General features: G+C 41.3%; 1 protein-coding gene across 1 annotated transcript in view; it reads right to left on the bottom strand.

The window, feature by feature from the left end:
* Positions 1 to 2,706: 2,706 nt before the first annotated feature.
* Positions 2,707 to 15,863, bottom strand: part of ngfra (nerve growth factor receptor a (TNFR superfamily, member 16)) — a 52,584-nt gene continuing 39,427 nt past the window's right edge. Inside the window, exons 5-6 of the mRNA XM_072442955.1 lie at positions 11,771 to 11,988; positions 2,707 to 2,807 (exon numbers count right to left, since the gene is read on the bottom strand). Of these exons, the coding sequence (XP_072299056.1) occupies positions 2,752 to 2,807; positions 11,771 to 11,988 (274 nt within the window). The 3' untranslated portion in view covers positions 2,707 to 2,751. The remainder of the gene's footprint in view (positions 2,808 to 11,770; positions 11,989 to 15,863) is intronic.

The raw sequence follows: 15,863 nt of genomic DNA, 5'->3' as shown, positions 1-15,863 counted from the left end.
TAAGCTGCTTAATAAACTGTTTTCAATAACCAAGTGAAAAATGCTTGTAAATGCTGTATAAGTTCTCATAAACGAAGAACTAGTGCTTATTAACTTCTTATAACTAGTTAACCAATAGTTTGTGTTTTATTTATTGTGTTGTTGATTTTACTTCACTATATTAGCACTTTGGAGACAGCTTTGGTTGTAAATTACAGTCAAATAAAATCGTTTGGATTGGACTGGATTACCAAAGAACTTGATTTTATTTCAGTTGAAAATGACAGCCTCTTATCATTGTGGTATCAAAATCGGTATCGAGTACTAAGCCTTTTCCTTAGTATCGAAATCGCCTTTGACATGTTTGTATCGCTACGACACTTAAAATTGTGCTGTACGCGACAAACACACAGAGCAACGACGTGCTATCTGTTGGGATCCTGAGAAAGAACTCCCAAAGAGCACCGAAGCAGTCCAGCCCAGACCTTTAACGATATATAACAAGTCCACGCTCCACACGGCGGGGGAGAAGGTGCACCACGCACACACTGGCCGCCGCGTCCTAAGTGCTTTATGTCAGCGTGACAGTATCGTAAATGTCAGCAGGCCAGGTTCACTTATATACGGTTACGTTTAATGTCAGATGCTCTTCAAAGAGGGTCGTGTCCACATGGCGCTTCTCCGGAAGTCCTAGGAAGCCATTGAACAGCGAAAGGAGCTAAACAGAGAGCTAAACAGAGCTAAACAAAGCTGAAACCTGGAGGTGACTGCTGCTTGTTGGTGCAAAGAGCTATTTCTAATGGGTTTTACATTGATGTGAGAGCTAGCAACGGCGCATTAGTTGCTCACCTCTGTTTAAAGTTCACCGTAACAGCCAAGTATGTCAAAGTAGTTTGTCAAAGTCCAAATGTCCAAATGTTATAGGTTTTGTTTATCGTGTTCCATAATGGTTTTGCTCAGATTTAGTGATGGACAAACTAGATTATTTTAGTTTTCACACGTGCAAATTCAGTGTATTCCAATTTGTTTTCCGTGGTTCCTCTTTGCTTAGATCAACTTGAACCGTCTCCGGCGGGTTAACCAATCCGAGAAATACGTGGTCTGTCGGTTTCAAGGCAATGAAGTAATAATGTAAGAAAGAAGAATAATGAACACAGGCTAGTAAAAAACAGTGCGAGACAAAGACGTCTAGATCCTTCATTTTGTCTCGAGCGTTTCGTGGATATTTGTCGTGGAGGAGAAATCGTCCGCATTCGAGAGACAAACACCGCGAACGTCCCAAAATCGGATGCTTGTCAGATACCAGAAAGAAAGTAGGAGGTACTGGTTCGTCAGGCAAAATCTTCACAGCAATATACAACCTTTTTGAAGCTTGTTTCGTCGCTTTGATGTCTGTATCCAGCGATGACGTCGGGCGTGGCGTTCCCCAGTCAGCGCTTTCCGTAAGAACAACGGGGGTCCACTATCGTATCTCCCTGCCGCTGAATCAGACGTGAAACCAAAACCAGCGAAGCAGTGGCATAAAAGAAAAGAAATACTATGTGAAAGTGTTCCCCGGGAGATGGATGCTCTGCAGTAGACGAAGAGAGAGCAAAGTAATCAAGCCTTTCTCCCCCCAAACACTATGACTCAACAATGGCACCAATGCTTTTAATGCCTAAAAAATTGTCTGCGGTAAATAACAAAAAGCAGAAGAAAGTGGAAGGGTGACTCACGACTTGCCTGCTGGGTCTAGCACATGGCGGTGTGGGGGTTTGATGGAGCGGAGTCTGAAGCGAGAGAAGATTGTCGCGGAGGGAAAAGGGAAAAGGCCATCCCCGTTGCTTTGATTAACCAAGAAGCAAGATGAGGAGATAATGGACTTTCTTTCAAGCAGTTTACCTTTTAAGGCATAAATGTTTCGTTTGTGTTTGAGAACTAAATGGACAGCTTCAAAAAAAAGGGTACAGGAAAGTGGATTGGCATTTGGTTAGATACAGTAACTGACAATGTTAGTAATTGAAGCCAAAATACAGGATTGAAACAAGATACTGATTTAGAAGTATCGACACTGGGAGGAAATAAATCACATAAATGGGACAAAATATTGTTTAGAATAGTCTGGACTCACGTATATGGTACCACATAAATCCAAGAAAGAAAAGTGATTATTTTGTGTTGATAATTACATTCTATTGTCCGTTATGAAGTGATTTATTACCATTGTAGTATTGGAATCAGCATTACGCCTTTTCTGTAGTAATGAAGAAAAGTGAAATATATTCCTTCTTTGGGAGAAAAAAAAAAGGGGAAAAAAAAGGCCGCCGACGGGGCTAAATGCACATTATTAACATTACATTGCTGAAGATTTCCAAATGTACATAGTTGAATAGCTTGTTTAGTGTACTCATTTGACAAGTTCAAGCCTGGATAAGTGGAAAGTGTATGAGAAGACGTCGGATGTTAAAAATGTAATTGAACACGACGGCAGATTAGATTGTTAAACTAAGATCATTGTAATTTGAAACATGAACGATGTGAACCCTTTCTGTTCCTCTACAGTGACGTTGGTACAGCTCGTGGTTGGTATTGCCATAGAAGTCTAGGCACTGAGTTTTCCTTCGTTTCTACAGGTGAATAGAGAGTCTCCTTCAATGGTCTGGCACAAGTCCACAAGTCTTTGCTCCGAATAAACTACTCGAGTCTGTTTTACATTCATGGCGTGCCCCCCACCCCTCCTCCTCCTCCTCCGTGAGCTCTTCCTCTTCCTGTGTGCGTCGTCCCTTGCGCTCTTCAGACTCCGGGGGGAGTCGGGGAGTCGGGCAGCGGGCCGCCGTCTACTCGCACAACTGCAAAAGAAAAACAGAAACGCGTCGGTGAATTGGAGAGTTATGAGAAGTATGCAAGTGTTTTTTTAAGCCACGGGGGCATGGGAATTTGTTAAAGACTCGAGTTTAACCTGTGTTTAAAGCAGCGTGGTGTAGGCAGCGCTAAGTAGTTCCACTCAAGTTGTATTGTCGTTTGATTAGGGTGATTAGAGCGAAATGCAGCGGATGCGCAAACGCTTTGTACGGCTGTTTTTGTGAATCCTCGCTCACTGTTCAGGTTTACACCCATTAAAACACATGTTAAATAAACACATTTGCCACACTGTAAAGGTCAATATTAAACGCTGCTTTAAATTTGAGTACAATTATAGTTGTGTTAGAAAATCGTCTCGCTCTGAATACCACTATAACAATAACTAATGCAATATAAATACAAACTGGTCTTGCTTTGCCTTCAATACAATTATTATGATGTGATTTTGTGAAATTAACAAATTAAGACCATTATTTGGCTCACAATGAGGAAATCACAACTATAATTGCTACCGTTTCTCCAATACTACTTTTAATTCTTCCCAAAAGTCAAAATTTGATATTAGAATGAATAAAAAACACTTAATTGCATTTATTTAAAGTGTGAGAATTGATGAAATTGTATGAACTGTCAAAATGGCAACAAAAGTAGATATTTTATAGGGAGCTTTTACCTTATTACAGTAGTGCTTAACTTACCTGTTTTCACCTACCCCCTATGTCCACCCACATCCCTGAACATAATTGTGATCTTTTGAAAATGTAGACTCAGAGTGACACATGTAGGTTTCTAAAATGTCACATTGCCTTTTTTCACAAATAAAAAAAAACAATCTGCTGCTTTTTACAGTGAAACGTCATCATGACGAGGCGGGGCTTGTCAGTTCTGCAGTTTAGAACAGGAAATTAATGGGCCTATTTCTGTTACCAAGCAAACGTAGACAATCACCGCAGTTTACAATGAACACAATGTAAAATGATGATCTACTTAAACGTTACAGTTCAATATGAAGTACCTGGAAAAAAAGCACAATACCTCTCTTTTAAAAATAGTTCACCGGATATTATAATGAGCGCTGATTTAAAATGATTGCTTTCACGATCCTCTCCTTTCTGTCATTTTTTCCTGCCGGTCCTTGTTCTGTCAGTGAAAGCCCAGCGCTCCGTCATTATAGGCTAATGGGGACGAGGGACAAGCGGCCTCTTTTCCCACCACCCTCTTAACCTGCGGAGGACCGAGGGACGCCATGGAGACGCACGGAGAATGTAGAGGCGTTCCTGAGTGCAGTGCTGTGAGCATTGGAGGACTCTATCAATGCAACCTTTTTTTTACCGCAGAAGACAGAAGTGGGCAGGGATTTGGGCAAATATTTCAAGTTTTACATCAGATTCAACTTTTTATTGGTGATGAGGAAAAGTAAAAGGAATATCTGGAATGGCAAAAATAAACGTAGATGCCATTAAACACAAAGAAATGTAAAAATGTCATTGAATTTGCTCCGAACGACATGCTTTTAATGAGACGGGATTGACGATAGACGTTTCGATTGAATTTCCCTGAATTGCCAAGCCCTACTTCATATATAAAGTTATAATGTGCAGCAGGAATGTTTGTATGTTGATGAATTCACAATTACAAAAACTTTACTTTTCTACTTGGTCCATTATTCAATGCAAAAGCAGAATGACCTGCTCAATTTGGGTGAAACCAGGTTAAACAGGCATAAGAGGGCTCTTGGTCAACCCAAGACCAATCGATTAATCGACTAAAGGGGACAAAAGCTGGCAAAACGTTTGAATATCTCCACGACTTAACCGTGCATTTGACCCAAACTGCACTCACAAGACCACAAAAATAGATGTTTATACAGGAATTTACTCTTAGTTAGACATTTAGGAGTTTTTTTGTGTTTTTTATTATTTACTTCTGTACCTGCTCTGTGTTGCAACACTGGAATTTCCCCATTATGAGACGAATAAAGGCTTATCTTATTTATTTGTATACAAGGCAGTTTAAACACCTTTAGTCTCATATTATCATCTAACTTGCTCCGTACCTTCTCCTCTCTGCTGTCGTAAATCCTCATAATCTAAATAAAACATTGTGATTATAACTTTAATAAAATGATTTGCGATGTGAGTTTAGAATATCGACAGCGCTCGCTCGACTCTCTTCACATAATCTGGATTTGCGCCACAATTTAAAGTCCCGTACATTCAACAATCTACACCTTTTCGTCTCCCTCTCTCTCCACTTCTACACCTTCTTCCTCTTGTTACGTCTTTGGCCCTGGCACGTCTGCTCTTTGTTCACAGTCTCTGCAGATGGCCCGCGTCCACATCCCCTCATCCTTCCTGTTTATGCAAACACTCCGCAGGCAGCGCCGGTGACACAGAGCAGAGAGAGACGCTGATCCAAACCAGCAACGCCACGCACACCTGCTACCATATAAGCACCCGGCAACGTCACCTGGCATCTCGGAGCATTCCCGCGCCTCGTTGTGGGAGTCCGGGGGCGATAATATCAGCCACGTGGTCGTTCTACTTACTACTAACGCCTTGTCCAATGTCATCGCAGGAGTCGTCGTTCGTTCCGGTGAAACGTGAAGTTGCCGGAGTTGATTTCTTCCCTTCTAATCAGAGCGCGTGTTCGGTCTTGATTGGACCCTCGGCTACGCTAAAGTTGAAATTGTTGATTGTGGTTGAGCTTGAGATCATTTTGTTGTAATCACAAAGGCTCCCCTGGGAAAAGCCTCTGTTCTTGTGGCTTTTGAGCTCTCTAAAGTCACAGTCTGCACGCTGTATGATTAACTGCATGATTCTGTCTACTTAAAAGTCACGTTTCTTTCAACAGTTTTGTAGGAAGTTCTACTCAACGCAGTTATGGACAAAATTGTATGATTATATCTTGTAGTATGTGTGATATTGCGTTATCTACCTATCTAGTTCTATTTTTGGGGGTACTTAATATTAAACTATATCATACATAGATCATACTTTTACATTTTGTTCATTGTAAAACGTGATATTAATCTAAAACAGCTTGATAATAGAAACAGGTTCACCGACTTCTTGTTCAAAACTGCTGAACTGATGACATTTCACTGCAAAAAGCACGTATAATGGATGTCACGATATAAAAGATTTTAGTGTTATGATTATTGTGAGAAAAAACATCACAATTTAACAATTATTCAGGATTATTTGGGGAAATCTTTCATTCTCATGGTCTAACATGTTATTATTCCTCAAGTTTGTGAGCAACTTTATGAAATTTAACGGTCTGAAAGGAAAAATAAAGTTATATTTGACTAAAACAGCCAGATACAAAAAATGATTTACATTTAGGTCTATTTTTTGGACAATGAATTTAACTAAAAAGACTTCTAAATTCATCCTGAATATAATGTTTTGGTTCTTACTTATATTGTGACCTAAATAATCTTGACAAACCTTGACATCCCTTGCATATATTGTTGGAAAAAAAAAAAAGTATGCCCTTTTTAAAAATAATCACAGTCAGTAAATACAGAGCAGTGGGCGGAGACTGGTGGTAGTTGAAACCTTTTCAGAGCACTCAAGGCTCAGATGCAGGATTGCTCAAACGTGCATGGTCGAAATACAATTACTTTGTGTCGGCTAATGATGAGGGAAACTGTTATAACATGGTTGAGGACTCATGAAAGACCATTTACATAATATGTCCCCTTTTAACATACACATCAAGAGGTTTTCTGTTTGAAAGAGCATCTGACATAAACATTAAATATGGAAAATATAGAAACCAGTGTCAATTAAGGGGCAATTAGAGTAATCAATCAAAATACAACTTCGAGACGCTCATCACTTTGCATAATACGTCTCCTTAAAGTCTATTACCCGTAAAACAATGTCTGTGGAGTGGGACACCAGGAGCCAGTGCTGCCGTTACTGACTTTACACAGCAGTATAATGTACATGAGTCATATGGCTGGGGTCTAGTTGCAGTGAAAGTCGATGGCTGCGTCACTGCCGCCTGTCATCTGCCCACATGACGCGGGCGGACACACTGCCGTCGCCAGACTTCAACAAGCGCCCCGCTACAGTCGTTAAGAGTGTCATAAGTGAGACATTTATTTCATCTTCTCATCACTCATGTCTCCAAATCCCACTAAAAGACCCTTCCGTTGTGTTTGCAGCAAAGGCCGACACTATTTAATCATGACAGTGGCAGAGAATGTCACAAGATAGTTTAGTTTAGTACAAAGTAAATAAATCAATAATATTACTTCATTCAGATTATATTTATTGATTTATTAACCTTTATTCAAGCAGGTGAGAATCTGTTGAGATTGAGACCTCCATTTCAAGAGTGACCTGAAAAAGTTAGTTTTCTATGTCACAATTTCAATATGCTGCTTTTTTTTGTTTTAAAATATAATCTAGACAAGCTGTCAAGATCAAGATCAGTGGCAGAAAGTAACAAAGTACAAATGTACTGTACATATGTATCTATGTATTTTCCTTAATTAAGTACATTTTCCTGTGGATACATTTTATTTTTACTTCGCTACATTTGAGAGCAGGTATCTGTATTTGTTATTGCACTGCATTTTTGAACTGAAAAGTACTTTTCTTTGAAGGTTTTGCCTGAAGGTTTTGCCTGAAGGTTTTAACCTGTTTCGATGAGTTGGGCCATCGGACTTATGTATTTATTTATTTTTGCCCTGCCCTCTGGGAGGGGCTTCCAAAACAACAAATAGAAAAATTACTCTAAAATTCTAAAACATTTACCGTAATAGGACTTTTATATGGATTTCACTTTAGGGACTTTTTAAGTCCCTAAAACTATTTTTTAGTCGAATTTGCTTCAGTTTTAAAAGAGGAATTGTCAGGTTACACCATTTGCTCTTTATATTTACCAAAGAAAAAATCAAAGCACATTTTAAAATCAGATTTTCCTTTGTGCAGAGCTTATTCACATTTATAATTGGAGTAAATCAGAGGCCAAAAGTACAGAGGGTCAGCTTCACAAAGAGTCCAGCCTCTTTGTCCTCAAAAGGGTTTAAGAACTTCAGTTTGAAATGAGGCTCATTTTAGTCGAGCTTCGTGGCTTCAGCAAATAAGAATGCATTTTTAAAAACAACTGGATACATTATCAATTCAGTAGTTACAGTTTTGTTGACCAATAATCTCCACATTTGACGCTTTAGTCATTCTCAAATCTGTGTTAAATACTTTTTTACTCTAAAAGTAAAATGTTATATGACAAATAAGTCAAATGTTATATAATGAATACTTAAGTAGATATTTTGATGTGATACTTTTACTTGAGTATTTTTTTTTCTTCTATATCTGTGCTTTTGCATAAGTAACTTAACTAAAATAATAAACCTTCTTCAGATCTGTTTATATTTTTACCTCCATCTGTCTCGACATCAACCGCTTCATTTGATCAAATCTGTGCCGAGGTCAAGCGCAGGACATGGACTCAGGAGTGAGAGAAATGGATGAAGTCTTCAAATCTTATTTAACATTTAAACACATTCAATATGCACATCTCTGAGTGGAGCGAGGAGGAGGAGGAGGGTGTTTATAATGGGGACTAGCCTCCCTCTCCATCTCTCTGAGCGCTGTCACTCAAACTGTTTAGCATTTTAACTGTTTTACAGCTGCTTTTAAAAGCTTATAAGATTAGTTTTTACTTGAAGTATTCCTATTACTTCAGCTGCCAAAAAAATATTCTAAATGAGAACAGGAAATCCTCCTTTAATAATCAGGGGTTTATAGCAGTATTTTGGACATTACTGGCTTTCGAGAAGCTGAGGTCTTTGCACTTCAGAGCATGTGCTGCTTTGTTTAAGGGCTTCTGTGCCCACAGGCAGTGCCATTGCCAATTAGCACATAGTAAATGCTGGTGCTGGATGTGACTCTGGGAGGCAGTGGGGCCCGGGCTGCATCCTGTCTCCTAACACCTGCTAATGAGCCGATCACTTTAAGAGGTGCCAAGGTTAATAGAGCAGTCTGCAAAACACTGAACCAATCACAGAGGGAATTCATCCTTTTATTGCTGATAGTTTTTGTTCTGCCGCCGAGTGGAAGAAAAACAAAACTGAATGACTTTTTTCCACAGGCTCATTAGAAAGTAACGGAGACTATCAAGGACACAGTGAGTAGGATTGTTTATGGCAGTGCTGAGCAGTTGTTCGGTTAGTTCTGACATAATATTGCTCTTTCACAATTGGCAGGCTGTTCTTACACATTATAAAAGACTGGAAAAAGCTATCTGATGTTTTGGAAGATCAAATTCAGTGGCTGTTATGCTGTTAGCTGCCATATATTGACACAAGTTTGTTTTAATCATAGAATTTTAACCTAATCTAGTGAGGAGCTGGTTGTGCTTTTTAATTGGATCTTAACAAAAAATATATATAATTAGCATATGTTTTTTTTCTACACTGCATGAAACTATAAATTGTGGTCATTAGCAGCTAAATGTGCCACACACTTAATTTCTGCATTAAGTTTTTAGTTACTAAATCAGCACTTTTTATCAGTCAAACAGTTGCACATTGTCCGCATTTATTGTAACACATCTTTTTGACCCAAACTCTTGTGTTTCTGTGCGTCGCTATTTTACACTTTGGGATGAGATCTGATTGGCTGTGAGTTCATCCCGCTGCACTTCCCTGTTGTAAAAAACTGTTCTAAAGCTTTGCATGAGAATACTAGTGACGTGCATGTGAATACTAATGACGTGCATGTGAATATAGTGACGTGCATGTGAATATAGGGACGTGCATGTGAATACTAGCGACGTGCATGTGAATATAGGGACGTGCATGTGAATACTAGCGACGTGCATGTGAATACTAGTGACGTGCATGTGAATACTAATGACGTGCATGTGAATATAGTGACGTGCATGTGAATATAGGGACGTGCATGTGAATACTAGCGACGTGCATGTGAATACTAGCGACGTGCATGTGAATACTAGTGACGTGCATGTGAATACTAGCGACGTGCATGTGAATACGAGTGTCGTGCATGTGAATACTAGCGACGTGCATGTGAATACTAGTGACGTGCATGTGAACACTAGTGACGTGCATGTGAACACTAGTGACGTGCCAAAGCCTTAGTGATTATAGTCAAGACAAATTTAAACAGTTCCTCCTTTCACAGTCGAAAAATTACGTCTTCCAACTTTAAGAACAAACTGGGCAGGTGAGACAACAAACTTCGGTAATAAAAACGTTCAGACCCGAAGCTGATTTTCTGTGATGTAATTCCACTGAAACACTCTCCCCGTTTGTCTCTGAACGCAGTGCCGTAGAGGAGCAACATCACATGCCGCACACGTCTCCAGTGTTAGCCTCATCCAGATGGCTTGTACGAAGTTCATCTTACAAAACAAGTTTGATTTTGCCACGTCGCCAGATCTGCACATACAGACACGCCCCGAAATACTTCAAACACCCTGTGGGACAAATATAGAGCAGTAGTAGTAGTAGTACCGGCCGCTACGGATCAAGCGTATGGTGTTCCCCTGCCCGTGTACGCCGTTAGAATGGCATGCGCAGTTGCAGTAACGGACAGTGTCAACTTTCTGTCACTCTTAATATTTATGTCAAACAGGAACATGTGTCATTAAGGAGCCGGCGGCCGAAATAACAACAAAACCGTGAGCACTAATGTTGAGCGTGTTCCCTTCGCAGCAGCTTTTCGCATTCCGACGGGTGAAGATATATCTCGTGGAGTGTTTGCGTGCATGACTGATGGATCCAGCCCCACTGATCTTCTCTTGGCAATGAAGCGCTATTCGAGTCACGAGTAAAATATCACTTTTGATCTCAATCCACAAAGGCGAAGGGAAAATACTTTCACAATGCTGATAAAGCGCCGCACGTGTTCGACGTATCGGCCGAACATGTCGGTACGATTAATGACTGAAGGGCGGAGCTGAGTTATGCTTGTGTAAGAATCTGAACTTATCAGAATGTTAACAGGATAAATGGGGTTGGAAAAGAGCATTTCAACTTGTAAAGACATTGAAAAAGATGTAGTTTAAAGGTGCAAATGCCCCTGTTCTGAAGTATGGCATCAAATATATAATACATCTTACAAATAATCAATTACAGGTGCTTTTATTGCTCAACATAACATGTATTCTTACCGTGAGCAGACTCGCCTCTCCATAGATCTAACCTGAAGCTTGGCCTGGTGTTTTTTTTTTACCCGGATATAGATTTCCAAGTATATCCATGGAAGGTGCATGTTTAAAGTGAACCGAAACTGAATAATTGTACTTGATAAACAGAAGAACATTCTTAGTTTGCCAAGACTCAGTCACATTAACAATTTACAGGCGGATGAGGAAAAGAATCCCTATAACCGACATGTGGACAACACGCACTCTTTGCTTCTTTCCAAATTTTGGAAAGAAGCAAAGAGTGCGTGCAAAACACCACTTTAAAATTGGGACTAAAATAGGACTGAACCTGGAACTAAACATGAACTAAATCAAATCTACATCAGAGTTAAACTGGGCTCAAACCGGGCCAACATATGTAGCTGTAAGTGATACAAACGTTGGCAAACATGGCAATACAGAGCTTGAAATCAACTAAACCTATAATTTTGGTGCAGATTGAACTTAAAAGCAACCGGTAACACAGGTTTCTCTTTTTGAAATCTGAAGATGGAAATAATACCAAATTGTCACAGAAAATAATGGAGATGTGATAGAGTTCCATATTTAACAGCAGTATCTTCCACATCATGACCCCTTTTTGTGTGTATGATACAGGTAATTAAATGAATGCTTGCTATGGATACTGTAGAACATCCAGCACAAAGCTATAACACATCCATGGTGTTTCTGCAGGCGAGATGAAACATTACACACCTTTGTACCTTTGTGAGTAAAAAGTCCACATACATTTCTTTCTTTGTAAACTGAGTCTCACCTATCTGCTCCTGTGCGTGTGTCGGCTGGCTCTGTACTTCTGCCTGGGCTTGTTGCTGCTGCTGTAGCTGTTGCTGCTGTTGCTGCTCCTGTAGACTCTGGCTGTCCACGGAGATGCCACTGTCGCTGTGCAGCTTCTCTCCCTCTGGGGTCACCATCTGGTTGTTGGTCACTGCCCGATTATTAGCCGCCTGCTTGTTCTGCTTGCAACTGTTCCACCTGCAGACAAGAGCCAGGTCAAATATATGAATATGTTAGTGCCATATGAACCATCTCAGACTCTGAGGACCTCAGGGACCGGCCTCCTGCTGGTGCCCAGAGTCAGGACTAAACATGGGCCGGCCTCCTGCTGGTGCCAGAGTCAGGACTAAACATGGACCGGCCTCCTGCTGGTGCCAGAGTCAGGACTAAACATGGGCCGGCCTCCTGCTGGTGCCAGAGTCAGGACTAAACATGGACCGGCCTCCTGCTGGTGCCAGAGTCACGACTAAACATGGACCGACCTCCTGCTGGTGCCAGAGTCAGGACTAAACATGGACCGGCCTCCTGCTGGTGCCAGAGTCACGACTAAACATGGACCGGCCTCCTGCTGGTGCCAGAATCAGGACTAAACATGGACCGGCCTCCTGCTGGTGCCAGAGTCAGGACTAAACATGGACCGGCCTCCTGCTGGTGCCAGAGTCAGGACTAAACATGGACCGGCCTCCTGCTGGTGCCAGAGTCAGGACTAAACATGGACCGGCCTCCTGCTGGTGCCCAGAGTCAGGACTAAACATGGACCGGCCTCCTGCTGGTGCCAGAGTCAGGACTAAACATGGGGAATCTGGAAGATGTGAAACAGGCCTCTTTTCATATGACTGCTATGATGATCTTTGTTCTCTTTTATGTGTTGTGTTGTGATTTCTGTCACGTCTTTGTGACTGCCAGGAGCACAGGCCGAGGTGGTGGTGTGGCAGTGATCTCCCACTCAAGCCTACTCATGAGCCCTAAAACTAACAATGCATTTCACTCATTTGAAAGCCTTATGCTGTCAATCGCATGTCCAAATATGAAAAACCAAAAAGGAGTTTTGTTCATAGTTATCTACCGACCTCCTGGTCCCTATTCAGAGTTTTTAACAGAGTTTTCTGACTTTATATCAAACTTAGTGTTAGCCTGGGATAAAATAGTTATAGTTGGAGACTTTAATATCCACGTGAACATGAGTGATGACGCTCTCAGTAATGCCTTCAGCGCCTTGTTAGACAGCATTGGTTTCACTCAGAATGTAAATAAACCGACTCACACTCACAAGAACACTCTGGATCTTGTCCTAACGTATGGAACAGAGATTAGTGACCTCATTGTCCTCCCTCAAAACCCTATATTGTCAGATCATTTCCTAATTACCTTTCAGTTTATTCTTAAAGATCATCCAGTCCCACAAAATAAAGTTATAATGAAAAGGACAATATCTGAAAAATCTATCTCAAAATTCAAAGAAATAATAGAGCCAATATTCAGTGACATGTCATGTGATCCTGCTGAGAACAGTTTTAGTCCCAGTTTAAGTGATCAATGTGTCGACTTGACCATGAATTCTCTGAAGTCTGCTCTTGACGTTGTCGCGCCGTTAAAACAGAAGGTCATTAGGCCAAAGCGCGCCTCCCCATGGTACAACCAAGAACTGCGTTCACATAAACAAAAAGTTAGAAAGTTAGAGGGATTATTTCGTCGCTCTCACACCGAAGAATCCCTAAAAGCATGGAAAAGTTGCCTGCTGTCCTATAAGCAGGCTCTGCGTAAGGCCCAAACCAGATATTATTCAAATCTAATAGAAGTCAACAAAAGTAACACTAAATTCCTTTTCAGCACTGTAGCTAGGCTAACAAACTGTCACAGTGCAGTAGAGCCCTCAATCCCAGCTACACTTAGCTCTGATGATTTCCTCCTATTTTTTAATAATAAAATAAAAACAATCAGAGATAAATTAGATGAAATTACCCCCGCTATTAGCCCTGAACTAGCCCAAGCTGTAAATCTAACGTCCCATATAAATCCACCTGTAAACCTAGAAAGGTTCACAGCTGCTGATCAAGCAGAGATAACTTCAGCCATTATGTCCTCTAAAAGCTCAACTTGTGTCCTAGACCCCATTCCAAGCAGACTCCTCAAAGACATTCTTCCCCTAATTATAGACCCTATTCTTAATATAATAAATACTTCACTCCAAAGTGGCTATGTTCCACAGTCCTTCAAACATGCAGTCATTAAACCTCTTCTGAAAAGCCTAATCTAGATCCCGACCTATTGGTAAACTACAGACCTATTTCAAATCTTCCCTTCGTCTCTAAAATCCTTGAAAAAGTTGTAGTAAAACAGCTTTGTCGCCACCTGCAGGACAATAACTTATTTGAAGTTTTCCAGTCAGGGTTCAGAGCCCACCACAGCACTGAAACTGCACTAGTTAAAGTCACAAATGATTTGTTATTAGCCGCTGACGATGGACTGGTCTCAATCCTGGTTCTGTTGGACCTCAGCGCAGCGTTTGACACCATTGACCACAACATTCTACTGCAGAGGTTAGAATGTGATGTAGGTGTTGGAGGAACAGCCCTCAGCTGGTTTAAATCCTATCTATCTGATAGGTTCCAATTTGTTAATGTAAAGCAGAGCTCCTCACCAAGCTCTAAAGTAATTTACGGTGTGCCACAGGGTTCGGTACTCGGTCCAATTCTGTTTACTCTTTATATGCTACCATTAGGCAACATTATCAGAAAGCATGGCATTAACTTCCACTGCTATGCAGATGACACTCAGCTGTATTTATCAATGAAACCTGATCAGAGCGATCAAGTAGACAGACTTAGTACTTGTGTGAAGGAGATAAAAACCTGGATGACACTAAACTACCTGCTTCTTAACCCTGAAAAAACCGAGGTCATTGTGCTTGGCCCTAAGCATCTACGAGACGCTCTATCTGAGCAGATAGTCACACTGGACAATGTTAGTGTAGCCTCCAGTTCTACTGTAAGAAACCTTGGAGTCTTATTTGACCAGGAGCTCTCATTTAAACCTCATATAAATCAAGCTTGTAAAACAGCCTATTTCCATTTGCGCAACATCGCCAAAATCAGAAGAATCCTGCCTAAAAGTGATGCTGAAAAACTTATCCATGCATTTGTAACGACTAGATTAGACTACTGTAACTCCCTGCTTGCAGCGTGTCCTAAAAGCTCCATAAAAAGCTTTCAACTGGTTCAAAATGCAGCAGCAAGATTACTAACAGGAACAAAAAGAAGAGAGCACATTACGCCAGTGCTGAAGTCTCTTCACTGGCTCCCCGTCGAGTCTAGAATCAAATTCAAAATTCTACTCTTGACCTACAAAGCCATAAATGACATGGCCCCATCCTACCTCAAAGATGCTATAGAACCATATCATCCAAACAGAGCTCTTCGCTCTCAGAATGCTGGCCTTCTGGTGGTGCCAAGAGTCTCTAAAAGTACTGTAGGAGGTAGAGCGTTTAGCTACCAAGCTCCTGTGTTATGGAATCAGCTCCCGACCCATGTTAAATATGCTGACACAGTCTCTTCATTTAAGTCCAGGCTTAAAACGTTCCTCTTCGAAATCGCTTATGGTCAGAGTAGTTAGGAACAGAAAGATAAACCCACAGCTTCAGCTACGCTGCCCTAAGAGTGACTATGCTGGGGGAAGTATGACAGCTTGAGCACTATCCTCTTCTTCTTCTGACTACTTATGCTATCAAACAATATTTATTTTTTGATTCCACTTGCAAACTGTTCACCGCCTTCTTTTCTTTCTCTCACTCCTGAGGACCTGTGGACCCAGATGCCCCTCCCCTGGTGAAGTGGTCCCTGCCCTGTGTGGACGGTCCCTCATCTGCCTGAAGAGTGGCTCCAGTTCGCCTCAGTCGGTCCCTCATCTGCCTGAAGAGTGGGTCCAGCTCGCCTCCGACGGTCCATCGTCTGCCTGAAGAGTGGGTCCAGCTCGCCTCCGACGGTCCCTCTTCTGCCTGAAGAGTGGGTCCAGCTCGACTCAGACGGTCCCTCTTCTGCCTGAAGAGTGGGTCCAGCTCGACTCAGACGGTCCCT

This window comes from Eucyclogobius newberryi, unplaced genomic scaffold, assembly GCF_026437365.1.
Source record: "Eucyclogobius newberryi isolate DKJ021-1_F unplaced genomic scaffold, fEucNew1.0.hap1 SCAF_13, whole genome shotgun sequence".
Taxonomy (NCBI): domain Eukaryota; kingdom Metazoa; phylum Chordata; class Actinopteri; order Gobiiformes; family Gobiidae; genus Eucyclogobius; species Eucyclogobius newberryi.
The sequence above is the reverse complement of the archived record's forward strand: the minus strand, read 5'-3'. Positions and strand labels throughout refer to the sequence as shown.